The 15,967-nt window shown below is 39.5% G+C and overlaps 1 protein-coding gene across 2 annotated transcripts in view; it reads right to left on the bottom strand.

The window, feature by feature from the left end:
- Positions 1–15,967, bottom strand: part of uggt2 (UDP-glucose glycoprotein glucosyltransferase 2) — a 130,949-nt gene that overhangs the window by 24,685 nt on the left and 90,297 nt on the right. Inside the window, exons 28-33 of one of the 2 annotated variants that reach the window (XM_042334144.1) lie at positions 14,148–14,337; positions 11,660–11,818; positions 11,426–11,511; positions 5,704–5,788; positions 5,210–5,295; positions 852–975 (exon numbers count right to left, since the gene is read on the bottom strand). In XM_042334144.1, the coding sequence (XP_042190078.1) occupies positions 870–975; positions 5,210–5,295; positions 5,704–5,788; positions 11,426–11,511; positions 11,660–11,818; positions 14,148–14,337 (712 nt within the window). In that variant the 3' untranslated portion in view covers positions 852–869. Of the gene's footprint in view, positions 1–851; positions 976–5,209; positions 5,296–5,703; positions 5,789–11,425; positions 11,512–11,659; positions 11,819–14,147; positions 14,338–15,967 lie in introns of those variants that run through there. The other variant, XM_042334143.1, reaches the window with a different exon arrangement.

Below are 15,967 nucleotides of genomic sequence, written 5' to 3'. Positions count from 1 at the left end.
CAGGAGCGAGCGGTCAGGTGGATGGCATTATTCCATAGGCTGGGGCTGGGGCAGCCAACCCAGCAGGACCATGGTGGGCTCTGATGTGAGCCCTGGGGTGGGGGCGCAGAGGTTTTTTTTTTGTTGCGCGCGCACACTCCTGAAAACGAAACTATGACGTCAGCTGTTCCCCCGCTCCGCCCCCCACACCCCACAGTCCCGGTGCTAGCTGCACTCCCAGCCGCCTCGTGCTTAATACTACAGTATCTGTCTTATCAGCCAAGATCACAGCTCACTGGATGGCTTAGGAAAACATGATCCTTTAGGTTAATTGGCTGCTGCTGTCTAGATCCACCTGCCTAGGTCATTGTGCAAGTTACTCTCTCACATGCAGTGGCAATGAGCAAAGGCTCAATGCACACTTCCATAAGGAGAAATTGCAGAATTACAGAGTAGCTTGAGTTTGCTTTTATATATAAAAAAAAGAACAGAATGCAGAAACACATTATTAAGTATGTTTTGGAAAAATGCTAACATTGTGAAAATAATTCATGGTGTAGATAACTTCTATTACATTGTATAAAAATTGAGTGTTGGGGAAAGGAAGAAGACTATGTTTTTATATTGTTTACAAGACACGGTAAATTTGTGACTGCAATCTGTTTTCTGTAGGGAAGTATTTCCCACTCAGTCTGTACTTATTTGTAAAAGTATGACTGTTATAAAATTAAACAAAACAAAATCACAAAATATAAACAACGTTTTTAAGTCCCGAGTGGGAATTAATGACACAGTATTAATCTCAAAAGAAAAATATACTGGTTGTACCTTTTGTATGTAGGTTGGTTTCCAAATAAGTGGATGAGAGTTTAAGGCTGCTCCAACTGAAATTACTCCTCTGTTCTCTTGGTTACAGTTACTCTTGGTGTAGCTTGACCCATCTGTCCATGCTGTGCTGACCAGTACTTTAGAGTCTGCTCCTGTGGCCCAATTGCCCTGTTTGGGTTGTGGGGATTTGTTGTTCTGTATTCAAGTTTTAATAAATCCCCATTTAAATCCCAACTGATACAGCAATAATTTAGTTTTAGTTGTTTGGAATTTGTTACAATGGAGCTACTACGCTATTTGTATCAATGTTTGCCAATCCTTTCCACAATCTTTTTTCTGTGTGGTTTGTCATTGAAACCCTGATATTTTTAAAAATGTTAAATGCTGAAGGACTACCAACCAAGCAATATATTCACCAGCAGCCCCTGAGCCCAAGTTCACTGCAAAATGCTAAGCTAAAAAAGCATCATCCTTAGTAAAATCAGTGTTTTCAACCTGATATTCTGTTTCACAAGACAAATTTGTTTTTATCACCACTCCACCCACCCTCCAGCACAAGACTAGACTATTTTGATTTTCACGTTATACAGGGCTCGATGATTTCACGGGGTTGGCCAGTATTTGTCAGATGTTCTGCCTGGTATGTAGATTTCACATTGTATGCAGCAATCCATGACCGATATTCACATTTCAATTCTTTGGTGGTCAATGGTATTTGAATCCCCAACTTACAGAAGAAACGCTGATATGGTAGATATTTCAGATCATGCCAAAGCATGGAGAGAATTTTATAAGGTGACAACCCAAGTCATCAAATAAGTGGGAAACTTTATTTAATGTTTTGAATCCACAATTCTAGATTATTTTATTAGAGATGATTTTGAAATTTCTACTGCCATCCTCTGGGATGTTAAAAAAACAATTTGAAGGGCAAGCTAATTTCCTATGGGACATATAAAATAAACAGTGGAAAGTAGTGAATAATTTTTTGAACTCTCAACATTCAAGCAAAAATGCATGATAAAATTACAATTTCTAAATTAAACCAGACAAAAATTATTTATTGAAAGGTGTGTTTTGCTTCTAAGAGAGTCAAAGATAACATTCTTGGAACATGGAGGGAGGATGAGGAGATTGCTGTCTCAGGTTAGCTAATAAGGAAGCATTAAAGACGCATATCTTGGCATTTAATCTCAGAAAATAACTTGCTTCAGTTGTTCAAAATGCATTTAACAGATAATTTAGAGATTCATACAATTCTATATTCACTTTAGCGTATATTCTCACAGGAGCAGAGCTAAATGGTATAAAGTGTTCCAGAAGAAGGGGTTTGATTGAATAAGCCTGTTTGATCGGAAGAAATTGGGTAAGCAATTTCTTTACTTCCCTTCTCAAAACCCTAGTCTTGAGGCAATACTGGAAAGCGATCTGGTCTTCTGGTTATTGCAGGGAGCAGCTCACTGATGTTTGTGTTCTTACTACATTTCCATGAAGATTTTAACGGGAAGGTATGCTTATACTTTGATTAGATATTAATCTGATTTTGATTCTATATTTTGGAACCTGTTATGTAAAGTTTGAATTGAATGTCTTTCAAATCTACTGGTGTCACATTGCACTAATTAATATGTAAAGGAATGTAATTTGGTTTTCTATATAGCATGTCTCATTTAAGAAAAACACAAATGTTTTGGAGTGACTCCTAATATTCATCCCAGGAGACAAATATTGTGTACATCAAACTGAATTTGCATTCAGAGAAAATACTATCTTCTTGGAAGAACATACTGATCAGATTTTCCAATCAGCTGGATAACTTTTGTAAGATTGATTGATTCAAATAATTGGAAGATTTGCAGTTAATATTGCAACTAATTGGAGCAGGAATTGAAAATTATTCATCAGGGTGATTGGGAAGAGTGGAGAAGCAATTTGGGAACATTTCTGATGACTGGTAGCCCATTTGTTCATTCTCCCTCCTAAACCTTCTCCTGTATATAGAGTGGTACAGGACCATGTTGAGATATTGTTGGAAGGTAGGATTAATCTGACTAAATACCCAATGGTATATATTTATTGTTTACCATTCATCATTGGACACACATTGACTTGGAAATAATTTAATAGTTGTTGGTGGTTATGCTTGGACATCACAAGTCCTGATTTGCTTATTAGATTTAGGTCAACCTGAATGTTACTAATACAAATTACATAGAATTATATAGAATGCTGCAGTTACACCTGGTGGCATTGTGCGTCACAGAGCACCTACGTATGTAAGTATGCACTGTAGTTACACCTGGTGGCCGAGGCCGGCTGACCGTACCGATGTGGCATCCTGTGTCACGCAGCCAAGCGGAGGCGGGAGCAAAATAAAGAACATAGACGAAGCTAAGCCACGGCAACAACAACAAAATTACATTTTTAAAACGCCTTTCACGTCGGGAGGACGTCCCACTGATTATAATTTATACATTTATATTTATCGTTATAAAGATGCCTAAGCGAAAAGCAAATTTTTCAAGGATAAGTAAATATGCTAGACACAAGAAAGAAGGCCCATTAAATGAAACTGAAGAACAAAGAACAGCACAGCTGCACAATGCTGAAAGGACTGCAACAGTGTGCCAAAATGAGTTGTCCACTCAAAAGAACAGCACGGCCAAAATGTGTCCTCCCACAGGAGTCCTCCCAGATGACTATAAAGATGAAATGTCTGTCTGTGTGTCAATCTACATTCCATATTGGATCCTTTGCTTGCAAGCGAGCTGCAATAGGTACACCTAGTACTATATATATCCACACATAAATATTTAAAAAGTAATAAAAACTCTCCTTTATGTGCAAAGTACTCATTAATTTTTTCCCCCCACATTCATACAGCCAGAGCCTGGTATCCACCTTGAAGGGCTTGCAGAGAGGCAAGCAACTGCTGCTTAAACTCCGCACTTCCAACTGGTTCCATTGTTCAATGGGAAGAGACATGTGCCTGAGCTGCGGCCATGAAGATGGTGGTCCTAGCTGAACAAGCAGTGGGAAAGCTTTCCAGAGAGCAATATCAATGGCAAACTATGCAGTTTTAGCAGGTCAGAATCCAGCAGTACCCTAATTCATACTCTGGGGTCCCCAAGTCTTGGCACTTCCAAACTGCACCTAATATTTTACGGAATTAGGTAAGCAGGATGTGTCCCTCTAAATAGAGATTGTGAATTCCCTTCCAACAAATATGTCTAGAATTTCCATGTGTAGGTGGAATGCATGGAACACTGTTTGATTTGGATATTCTTAAGCATGGTGAGGGGATTCTGCATGTGTCAGACACCCAGTGAGTGGAACCATCTTTAAGTAAGGCACTGTATTGTCAACAATGAATATATTCAAATAGTTGCAGAGATCAACAACAACAACAAAATTACATTTATAGAGCGCCTTTCATGTCGAGAGGACGTCCCAAAGCGCTGAACAGTCAGATGTCGGGGCCCGAGCATGGGGGAGGGGTGGTGTAAGGGGGAGGGAAGGCAAAGAAGTGGGAGGGAGACCAAAGGCACGGTCGCAGAGAAGGGTCTTAAGACCGGCCTTGAAGGAGGCTAGGGAGGAAGCGAGGCAAAGGGACCGTGGAGTTCCAGAGTGTGGGGGCAGAGAGCTGAAAGCCCGGCCACCGATGGTAGGGCGGGAGACATGGAGCAGGTTGGACCCGTTGAAAGGAGGGAGCAGGCAGGTTGGTAGGGAGTCAGCAGGTCAGAGAGATAGGAGGGGACAAGGCCATGGATGGCCTTAAAGGGGAGGACGAGCATCTTGAACTCCATCCTCTGGGGGATGGGGAGCCAGTGGAGTCGGGTGAGGGTTGGAGTGATGGGGTCACAAAGTCTGGTGCGTGAGAGTACACGAGCTGCAGAGTTTTGGATGATCTGCAGCTTGTGAAGGGAAGAGTTGGGAAGGCCGATGAGGACGGAGTTTCTGTAATCGAGCCTTGAGGTGATGAATGCGTGAGTGAAGGTTTCGGCAGCGGCGGAGGCTGGCAATGTTGTAGAGGTGGTGGTAGGCAGTGCCAGTCATGGCATGGATGTGGGGGAGAAAGGACAGTTCAGGGTCAAACAAGATACCTAGGTTCCTGACTGGCTTAGTGAGGTTGAGTGGGCAGCCATGGAGACTGATGCTGCCAGCGCCTGAGGTGCGGGGGCGAGGGCCTCAGTCTTGCTGACTTTGAGTTGGAAAAAGTTGGCCCTGGTCCAGCACTTGATGTCGGACAGGCAGTCGGTCAGTACCTTCACAGCAATCATTGTCTTCACAGCAGTTTAGGACAGTAAATGAACATTTGAATTGTTCTTTCGAATCATCTTGTAATTAAAATTATGATCTTGTTGTATTCAAGAACCACCAAACAAAGCTTATACCAGCCTACCTTGTGAGTGATTCCCATATTCCCTTGCCTTCTAAATCTCCATCACCGAGAAGATCCTCATTTACTTTGCCAGGCTTTTTCTGCACCTGTAAGTATATATAAAGTGAAACTGGAACTGATATAATTTGTAACAGAAATGTATGAAAAGACTTGGCGATCTAAGTACAGTTTGCATATTAACACACAAAGGCTAAATGTACAAAGAATAATTTTAATTTTTTGATGATACTTGAGCTATTTCAAAGTATTATTGAACCTTTAATCCACCTTTTTTCCTATAATCTTCAAGGTATTCAGAGCCAGGAACTATCTGTAAATAGCTGATGTCCATGAAATTCCAATCCATCTTGTCTTATCATTTGCAGTTAAGTCCAGGTCATAGTTTTAATATTGATCCTTCTTCAAATAATGTTTTGCTCTTCATTAATAAAAGTACATTATAGACACCCAATTGGAATAGTTTTTATAGATTCGTCTCTTCACCAGCTGCATACCTGAACTTTGAGAATTTTGCTTTTAAAGCTGTTCAGTACCACAACGACATCATCTGAATCAGCAGCAGAGTCTGTGCCTTCATGTCTGTAGGAAGGGCAAACACTTTAAAAGTCAAGAACATATCATGTTACTTATCTTTGTAACTTCAGTATTTGCACATTCTCTCACATTTAGAAAATGCCATAATAAGCACAGAGCAAGATCCCAGCAAAGAATAAGCAGTTCTCATCTGCTAAGGTCCATAAATTGGAAAATCATTTCAGTGTTTGTGATCAGTCTATTTGTTTTAAATAGCAAATATAAGGCAAATAAACACATGGGACCAATGTTTTTTATGGAACATTACTGAGGGCTCCATATATTTATAATATTAAAGTACACCAAATATGTCTTTTGAAAACTAGATTTCGCAGCTGTAAAAGTGAAAACAGTTTGGTGTTCTCCTAATGCAAATACACCAATAAACTGTATTATAACAGCAATACATTTCTAGCAATTTAGGCACGTGGGTCATGATCAATACAATAGAATTTCACATCAGGAAGATGTCTCAAAGTGCTTTACAGTATTTCTCTGAACTACAGTGGATCTCTCAACTGATCTATTTAGAGTTCAGAAAACCAGAGTAATAGCAATTCAATTGGAAATCCACCGAGCTTCTATTACCAATTTGCTACCTTTCAGATATTTACTCAATCTGGGTATAGTTTCATGGGAGACTATAGCTTTCTTGAACCTTGCCGAAGAGACCAACTCCTCACGTCTCAGCCAAGACAATTCATGGTCAGCGGACATTCAATCATGGAGCAGATCACAGTGTGACCTCACCTGATACCATCTACTTTCTGCTTCAGTGCTAAAGCAGATGTCTTTAACCACATGGTCATCAACAGAATCTTATACTGATATTAATTCCCTTTATTTAATTGATCTCTAACATTTCACAACAACAATGAGAAATAATATAAAGAGTGAAACAGAACATAAAGTAAATAGGAAATAGGAAATGGACATAATTTAAAAAAGTCAATGCACTGAAATAAAAGCAGGAAAATTGTTGCTGTGAATTGTTGCTATAACAACCGGTGCATTAAAGAACCCTAAACTTTCACCTCTGAGAAATAACTTTCAATCCAGTGCTGACAGACGAGATAAAAATGTATTTTCACCGATGATATAAAGGTTCCTAAGTGAAATGAGTTTGGGTCATTTCAATACAATTCACAGAGGAGGTGAATCCACCATGAAATTCATGCCACTATTTGGCACTAATTGGAACATCAGAGTCAGGCAGATCCATAAAAATGAGTACATGGGAAATGGAACTGCCACCTTGCTGCAAGGAACGGAACAACTTGGGGCTGGGGAGCTGTACACTGCCTCTAATCAGTACTATACCTGACCCAGGAGCGCATGAGATTGACAGCAAGTGTGAAGGGGAACAGAGATTCTATTTCCCAGCAATGTCATCCCTTACTTTAATGAGCAGAAAATTCCTTCACATTTCATAGCAAAAAAAGACTGAAAGGAGGCTATAAATAAGATAAAATATGGGATGCTAAGAAAAAAGCAGTTTACTCCGTTCATCACAGACATGGTAAACCCAGCCCTGCAATAGGGACACTTGAGAAGACCTATTACTTCTGTGCATTAGGACCATTTTCTTCCTTTCCCAAGATGAATACAATTACTTCTATTGAGTTCTTCACTTAACAGCCCCGGGAAAAAAAGTGGATTGGGCAAGTTCAAATGACTTATTTTAGCAGAATTTTCTCTACATTTATTTATGAAGGGTCCTCGGGAGAGGAACTAGTACTTTTGTGCACTGGGAGCATTGTCTAAGCGTATAACCAGAACTTTCATCTGGCCATTCAGTTCAATTTGCTTAATTTCATTCAATGGCAGTCCTTCATCTGCATTTATTGTACCACATATAAGGATAGTCCTACAACCTGGAAAATCAGAAGGAGACCTGTCCTTCTACAGTAGTTGGAAGGAATTCAACATAACTTCACACCCACCTAGATATTAGAATAATATATTAAAAGTATCTAAAACTGATGGAAGTTATCCCAAAATATAATGATTTGCCACACATAAAGTCCTCCCAGTTTAGCTCATCTTCATCCGGTAGATTAGATTTAAATGCAACACTTCAGTATAATTTGAACTGCTCCATCCCCACTAAGCGCAATTTACACCATCTTGGCTGGGTCACTATATGCCATCTTTTGTTTATTTTTTAGGTTGTGGAGGTGAGAGAAAAGAAATGAAGCATAAAAACATATTATAGTGTTGAGTTTCAGTACACATTCAAAATATTTCCATCCTGTATATTTATGACTACAATACAAATACCTGCAGTTATTCTGCTTCCACACCCACCAAGTATTCTAACAATAATAATAATCCTTGCATTTGATATGGTGCCTTATCACATCTTCGAGATGTCTCAAAGCGCTTCACAGAATATACTGTAAAGTGAATTGACTGTATATTTTGTGAGCGAAACTCTGCAGCCAATTGCGCACAGCAGTGTCCCACAAACAGTTGCAGAGTGTATTACAACAACTTTTATTTATACTGCGCTCTTCACGCGGGGCAGTGTCTGAGGCACTAAGTGCTCCGAAATGCAAGTTGTTGTTGTTGTATTCTGATGGCAAGAGATGGCTCGATTCTTGTGTGAATTGGTATAATGTCGCACCTCTTGAACCCTGATAACACAGACATTAAAAGCCTTAGAAGAAAGTAAAATGAGCTCCCTGGCCTTCAAAAGTTATTCCTTATTTTCTCAGATAAATTACATAAGAAGAATATGGCATAGAAATAGGCTATTTGTCTCAACTGCTCCGAGCTAGTATTTATACTCCACTCCATCCACTCCTATATCCTTCAAAGATGTCCTTCTATTCCTATCTCCCTCCTGTATGCATAGTTTATGACGATGATGTTTTACAAAATTTTCCAAAGAAAATAAATTGGAATTCTCTTAAAACATTCTAGAAAACAATATGTGCTAGAAAACAATACAAATACAAGAACTCCTCATGGTAAGTACAGCAAAACACGTGACTGTCACACTAAGAGTTAAAAGGCATCCCAGAATCATTTGTTTTCTGAAACTGTTCACCTTGTGCAGTCCATTAATTCCACTTTCTGTGCCTGTTTCTTAGCAATCTTGTCCAATTCTGTAGAATATTACATTGTTTAGTCTATGTGTAGGTATGTCTTTCACTATTGAAGAAACGATGGATAACTCTATTATATAGGAGATGTTTTGTCCATCGTATTTCTAAATTGCACAATCAAGTAATACTTTTCAACGTTCCACATCAAGTTGTTTGATTTTTGTATTTGTTTTAGTCCAAGGTTTCTCCATGGAAGAAACACTATTTGATCTACAGATGTAAAGAAGCTGTTGGCAGAGATGAAGCTGTGTTCATCTTCCAATTCCAGCTGCTTCAGACATGGACTTTTTGAGATTGTGCATCCTCACTGAAGCATGCATTCACGAGTATCATTCTAAAGCAACATATGTGTACTCCTTAACTTATTTCGTGCACGAACACCCCCTTACCAGGAAGCAACAGAGCTCTGTAAACACAGAACGCCTTCTACCCTGAAGTATAAAACAAGATAAATCGCACATCACCTCAGGTGATCTTCTTCCACATTGTTTTGTTTTTTGAAAGTCACAAAACTAGGAGTTCAGGTATAAACTCCTTTTTTGCCCCAAATGCTGCACCCTGTGCCATGCGTATTATTGAACTTATTATAAACAAATTCATATAAGATTGGATAAAAATCCTCACATGGTATGCTCTTGTTTTTTAACATGCAAGTTAACTAGCTTGATATTCTATTCTATCACTATACAGGGTAATAGTCACACTTGTTGAGGAGGATTGTTGTTGGAGAAACTCAGGTTTGCCCCTGAAGCTTGGAATAATTTAAATGGTAACTGGTATAATGATAGCCGCAAGAAAGTGAGGGGAAAACTCAGTAACGCAAGAAAAGGTATAAAGTCTATGCACCAGAAACTTACACCCGCATTCGATTGTCACTGAATTTCATGCAATAATTCAGAAAGGTTGGATTTGGGAGAGGTGGGGGCCAAGGGGGTGCGGGGGAGATGAATGAATATGCTGTCAAAGAGGAAGGTCGTGGGATGGACCTTGAAGAAAGCGAAAGAATGGGCGAGGCAAAGGGACTCCAGAATGGAGTCCCAGAGAGTGGGGGCAGATAGGCTGAAAGCCTGATCACTGCCGAGCGGAGGGAGCAATGCAGTTGGTAAAGTTTAAGAAAGATCACTTTGGTAGGATGGGGCAAGACTGATTTAAAATTGGGACAAAAATCTTGAACTTGATCTACTAGGGTATAGGGGAGCCTGTGGAATCAGACGAGGATGGGGATCATAGATTACATCAGTAAATTGACCAGTTCTTGGTGATGTATACTTGTAATGGATGTTGTGGCTACAAAATAGGTTTCCAACGTTTTGAAGAACCTTTGATCAAGATATTTCATCATTTAGTTATTTTACTCAATCTATACTAATAAAGACAAAGTGTGTGTGTGTCCGCCAATACAACAACAACAACAACAAGATTCCATTTATAAAGCGCCTTTCACGTCAGGAGGACGTCCCAAGGCGCTGCACAGTTGGGTCATGACCCGAGCAGGGGGGAAATGGTCAGGGTGAGGGGAGGGAGCGAGGAGGGGGGAAATGGTCAGGGTGAGGGGAGGGATGGGAGGGAGCGAGAAGGGGGAAGAGAGTCGAGAGGGGAGCTGAAGTCTCGGTCAAAGAGAATAACACAATAACTGATTTATGTAAAGTTCTGGATGATCTGCAGCCTATGGAGGGAGGAGTTGGGGAGGCCAACAAGCAGTGAGTTTGCATAGTCAAGCCTCGATGTAATGAAGATACGTATGAGGGTTTCGGCGGCCTGCGGTGTGAGACAGTGTTGGAGCCGGGCGACATTGCGGAGGTGGGGAAAGGCAGAGTGGGTCATGACACGAATGTGGGGTAGAAAGGATAGTTGAGGGTCAAACAAGACCCCAAGGTTCTGGACTGGCTTAGCAAGGTGGAGTGTGCAACCATGGATGGTGATGCTGTCAGCGCCTGAGGTGTGGAGGCGCTGACGGAAGCCAATCAGGAGAGCTTCGGACTTTTTGATGTTCAACTGAAGAAAGTTTTCCCTCATCCAGGACTCGATGTCTGACAGACATTCTGTCAGGACAGCAGTGGTCCTGGAGTTAAGGGTGGAGGCAGAGAGATACAGTTGGGTGTCATCCGCATCCATGTGGAAGTTGACCACATGTCTGCGGATGACATCACCAAATGGGAGCATATAGATGTTGAAGAGGAGGAGACCAAGGACAGAGCCCTGTGGAACGTCGCACGAGACGGTCCGGGGGCTATAGGAGAAGCCATTTGAGGAGATGAAGTGCAGGCGGTGTGAGAGGTACAATCTGAACCAATCAAGGACAGCGCAGTGGAGGCTGAGGTGAGAGGAGAGGCGGTGGATGAGAATAGAGTGGTCGATGGTGTTGAAGGCAGCAGAGAGGTCAAGGAGGATGAGGAGGCAGAGGGAGCCCTGGTCGCAGATAGACAGAATGTCATTTGTCACTTTGACAGGGCTGTTTCTGTGCTGTGGGCGGCACGGAAGCCTGATTGGAAGGGTTCGAGAAGTGAGTGGTGGGAGAGGAAGTCCTACTTACTCGAATATCTGGTAGATATCTTCAGATCGCCCTTTACGTAATCGAAGCAGCCATGCCCCAGGATTTGCTTTTAATTGAAAATAACCCTTTAAAAATACAAATTATGGTATGAAATCTCCAATCTTTAAAGAATCTTAGTTGACAAATAATTTATGGTGTGAGATTAATTAAAGTGTTGAGAAAAAAAAATCGAAAGAGAGAAGGGCAAATAAATCTTTAAATTCTTTAACCTACCAGGTTTGCCATTACAATAGTGTCCATCATATCATAGTTCTTCTTCGTCCCAAGGGTGAATTGTAATCCTCTGGGAGGTTGTCCAGTGCTGGCATCAAAGCAGTGTCCTTCAAGCAACATGTATTCCAGTTCGTACTCTGCTGACACCATTCCTTCAACCTGTTGGGATATTCAGAGTGAGTCAAATTCAGAACATACAATTCAGGTCTTGAACAGTAAAAATACTCTCAGTTCCACAAGATGGCAGACTAACAGAATGACTGTGGGACTGCATAATCCAAGTGGGATATATTTTTTGTGTTTATAATAATAATCCTTGCATTTGATATAGGGCTTTATCACATCGTAGAGATGTCTCAAAACACTTCACAGGATACACTGTAAAGTAATTTTGACTGTATTTTGGGGTTATTAATCGATCCTAGATATTAAATTATTATTCTTTGGTGCAATGAAATACTATATACACAATAGATTTTTTTTGCATTTGATGCAACGCCTATAATATTGAAAAGTTCTAAAGATGTTCACAGGTAATTGCTGTCAAGTGCAATGACTGTGTAACTGTAGCACACACAGAAAACAATTTGGATGCAAGAAGATACCGAAAACAGAAATGAAGTGAATGTTGTAACCTAATTTTGGAAAGAAGTGCCCATTTGAATTCCCTGCAATTTAGACACCAATACCGAACTAGGGAGAAAACAAATTGTTGGACGGTCCATACTTCGGATGAGACGTTAACCGAAGTTCAGTCTGTTTGATGAGGTGAATGTGAAAGATCCCTTGACACTATTTAAAAAGAGAAGGCCGTTCTCCTGGTTTCCTGGCCAACAAACCCCCAAATGAAATTGATCATTCATATTCAGAACATTGCTGTATACAAANTTTTTTTCATAGTGAGTTGTTTGGATCTGGAATGCATTGCCTGAAAGGGTGGTGGAAGTCGATTCGATAACAACTTTTAAGAGAGTAGATAATTATTTGGGGAGGACAAGTTTGCAGGGCTTTGGGGAGAGCGCGAGGTAGTGGGATTGATTTGAATACCTCTTTTCAAAGAGCCAGCACAGACACGATGGCCCAAATGGCCTTCTTCTGTGTTGTATAAATCTATGATTCTATGAAATTGGCTGTCGTGTTTCATTAAAGAATGCAGTCATTACATTCTACAGTAAATCCTGTGAAGCACTTTGAAAATTTTTAACTATTTGATGATGTACTGTATCAAATTCCATTATTATTATCATTATTCTTCTTCTTATTATAAAGCATTCAGTGCTAATAGTATCGACAAATAAAACATGAGGAAGTTGCATGGAGAAGCAGTTTTCCTAACTGTCAAGACTCTTAAAAATAGTCTTTTCAATAATTTCCAGTTCCAATTTTACCTATCCCCTCTTGTCTTCTCAACATCTTTTTTTGAACCACTGCCAATGTTGTGCAGTAATTAAAGGAAGTTGAGATTTTTATAGCTTTTTTTAAAAAAATCACTTGTGCTGCTGAGTTTCTAACCTCCTATAGGGTATGCATTTGTCAAATTGTACACTGCTCTGGTGGGATGTGCAATTGCAACAAGTCAACTTCTTTCTGAGCAGATAACATTGTAATGGCACATGTACCTGTGAGCTTGACCTCAAAATGATATCAATTCATGGCTACGATGGGGAAAAAAATATTCTACACATAAAGAAACTTGCTACCCACTGTAAGTGCTTTCCAAGCCGAGACTTTTGGTTCTTCTAAATGAGCTTTGAGAATGTTTAAATCTACCAGCCATAAAAAGGAATGCTGGTCTTAATGCAGACTAAAAGGACAGAATTCACAGAATAAAGTTACCGTGAGCCATAAATCATAAACAGTTAATAAGGTCTAAGTAACATTTTAATAAGTGTTACTGTATATATATATTTTTTTTTAAAACTCCTAATAAAGGCCTCTAAGATTTCTTACGCTCTCAGAATAGGATATACTGCTTAATATCCTATTACCCTCTCAGAGAATCCTGTGCTCTAGGACCAGTGATAAACTTACTCAGTCTACGTGCAGAATCAATAAAACTAGGCTGCCTTTTTTTTAATTTAGTGTGTCGATTTATTTTTCTAAGTTTCTCCTCTAAACTGATCAGTAATCTGCCAGTTAAAACATTCACTTCATGGCTCTGTCTAAATTAGTTGCTGAGTTTGCTTACAAAATATACAGCCACTGCACTACAGAAAATCTCTGAAGTTCTTTGAGACATTTACTTCTTTTAGGCACCACCTAAAACGTGTAACAAAGAAGGAAAAAAAAGAAAGGGCTGAAGGCAGTCATTTAAAATTCTGAAAAAAAATTCCCGGGAGTTAAGCAAATACCTTCAGCACAAAATACCATCTTTTCTTATTCAACCAGGAGTTATAAAGGAGGAAAATAATGATGTAATGTAATTTTTAATGTAGTAGTGAAAGGTCTAAGCACAACTTAGATTCAGTCCCTGAGTAAAAGCATTTACCTCTTGTAAGTGAATATTGTCCAAGTCACATGAGCTGCGTACAGGTTCTACCAACCAGTTTTCAGGTGTGATCATATTGAGAGTGAGCAAAAGCGATTCTGGCATTTCAGCAAACTTAGCCACAGGCCCGGTTGATAAATGGTTGTCACCTGTGAACACCACTTCGGGCTCAAGTACAAAACGATAAAAGCTGTAGATAGAAATACAATTGGTTAACCCTCGTTTTTACTTCATGGCAGTCAAAGCCGATACACTATATATTTATAATTGAAAGTTATATAAAAAAATGGAACTTAAGTCCCAACGATGCCAAATCCCTTCACTCAGGTCCTGTGAAAGTTGAAAGGGCACGCTTATAAGAAGCAACATTTATCTATCAAGTATTTCTGTGTTTTGGAGGCACAACCGTGTACTGAAACAATTCACGAGACTGACTGAACTTTTACATTCCAATCATTCACTTCAACTTTAGAAATAAGTTATATACTGCCATTAAATAGACCTTTCTGTAGAATGACAGCAATATTTATACTTATGTGGGTTACATATTGGGTCTAACTTTACAGTGGTAATACAGTAGTCCATAAAGCATGCCCTTGTATTGCCACTCATATTAATTGTTATTAATATACTTCAGCATTCCATAAAGATATATGCAAAATGTCATCATCGTAATAGGTGAATAAATTACACCATAGGTATCTTTATTACTGCTGTTTCAGTAAAAATCCAATTAGTTTGGCAGAATACGTTTCCCTTCTATGCTCAGAGGTCCACCTACAATTGTACACAAAGATACACCACAAAGATAAATTTATTCCAGAAAACATTTTTGCTTTCAATTCTTTATTTACAATCCAAATTTCCTGTGTGGATAGAGCTATGAAGAACTAATTAAATAAAGGTATGGCAAAACAGTACAAAAAACAACACACATTTGCCAAACCTGTATTTAGTCACACAGCACAAAAATATGACATTTAGGAAGTTAGATGTAATGTATGTGTGGCATGTATGGCAGGTTTTCTGAGTATTATCCTTTTTGCAGCCATCTCCAAATTGGCCTATTTCATATGAATAAGCTAGGAGAGATGGAGGTTCTTGTAAAAAGCAAAAATATAGAAACATGCAACTTCAATAAATATTAAAAGACTGCTGGTGTAATGTACAACTTCCAAAGGAGGAGCTACACTGTCTTAATTCAGGAAACGGAGAACAGGAGAAATAGATACAATATTTTATTTAGAATAAGACTGCCTCATCGCATATGCTTTAGAATCATTTCCTCTTCAAGTACCTATCCAATTCCCTTTTGAAAGTTGTTATTGAATCTGCTTCCACCACCATTTCAGGTAGTGCATTCCAGACTGCAACACTCTCCTTGTAAAAAAAAATTCTCCTCATCTCCCCTCTGGTTCTTTTGCCAATTATCTTGAATTTATGTTCCCTGGTTACTGACCCATCTGCCAGTGGAAACAGTTTCTTCCCATCTACTCTATTAAAACCTCTCATAAGTATCAACACCTCTATTTAAGCTCCTCTTAACCTTCTATATTCTAGGGAGAACAATCCCAGCTTCTCTAGCGTCTCCACATAACTAAAGTTGCTTGTCCCTGGTATCATTCTGGTAAATCTCAACTGCACCCTCTCCACAGCATTGATATCCTTCCTATAGTGTGGTGCCCAGGGTTGGACACAATATTCCAGCTGAGGCTGAACCTGTGACATATAAAGGTTTAGCAGAACTTCCTTGCTTTTGTGTTCCATGCCTCTATTTGTAAAGCAACAGATCCAAAATGCTTTTTTCAACAGCTCTATCA

The sequence above is a fragment of the Callorhinchus milii genome, unplaced genomic scaffold (genome assembly GCF_018977255.1).
Source record: "Callorhinchus milii isolate IMCB2004 unplaced genomic scaffold, IMCB_Cmil_1.0 Scaffold4, whole genome shotgun sequence".
NCBI classification, from domain to species: domain Eukaryota; kingdom Metazoa; phylum Chordata; class Chondrichthyes; order Chimaeriformes; family Callorhinchidae; genus Callorhinchus; species Callorhinchus milii.
Note: the sequence above shows the minus strand (reverse complement) of the source record. Positions and strands in the feature narration are given on the sequence as shown.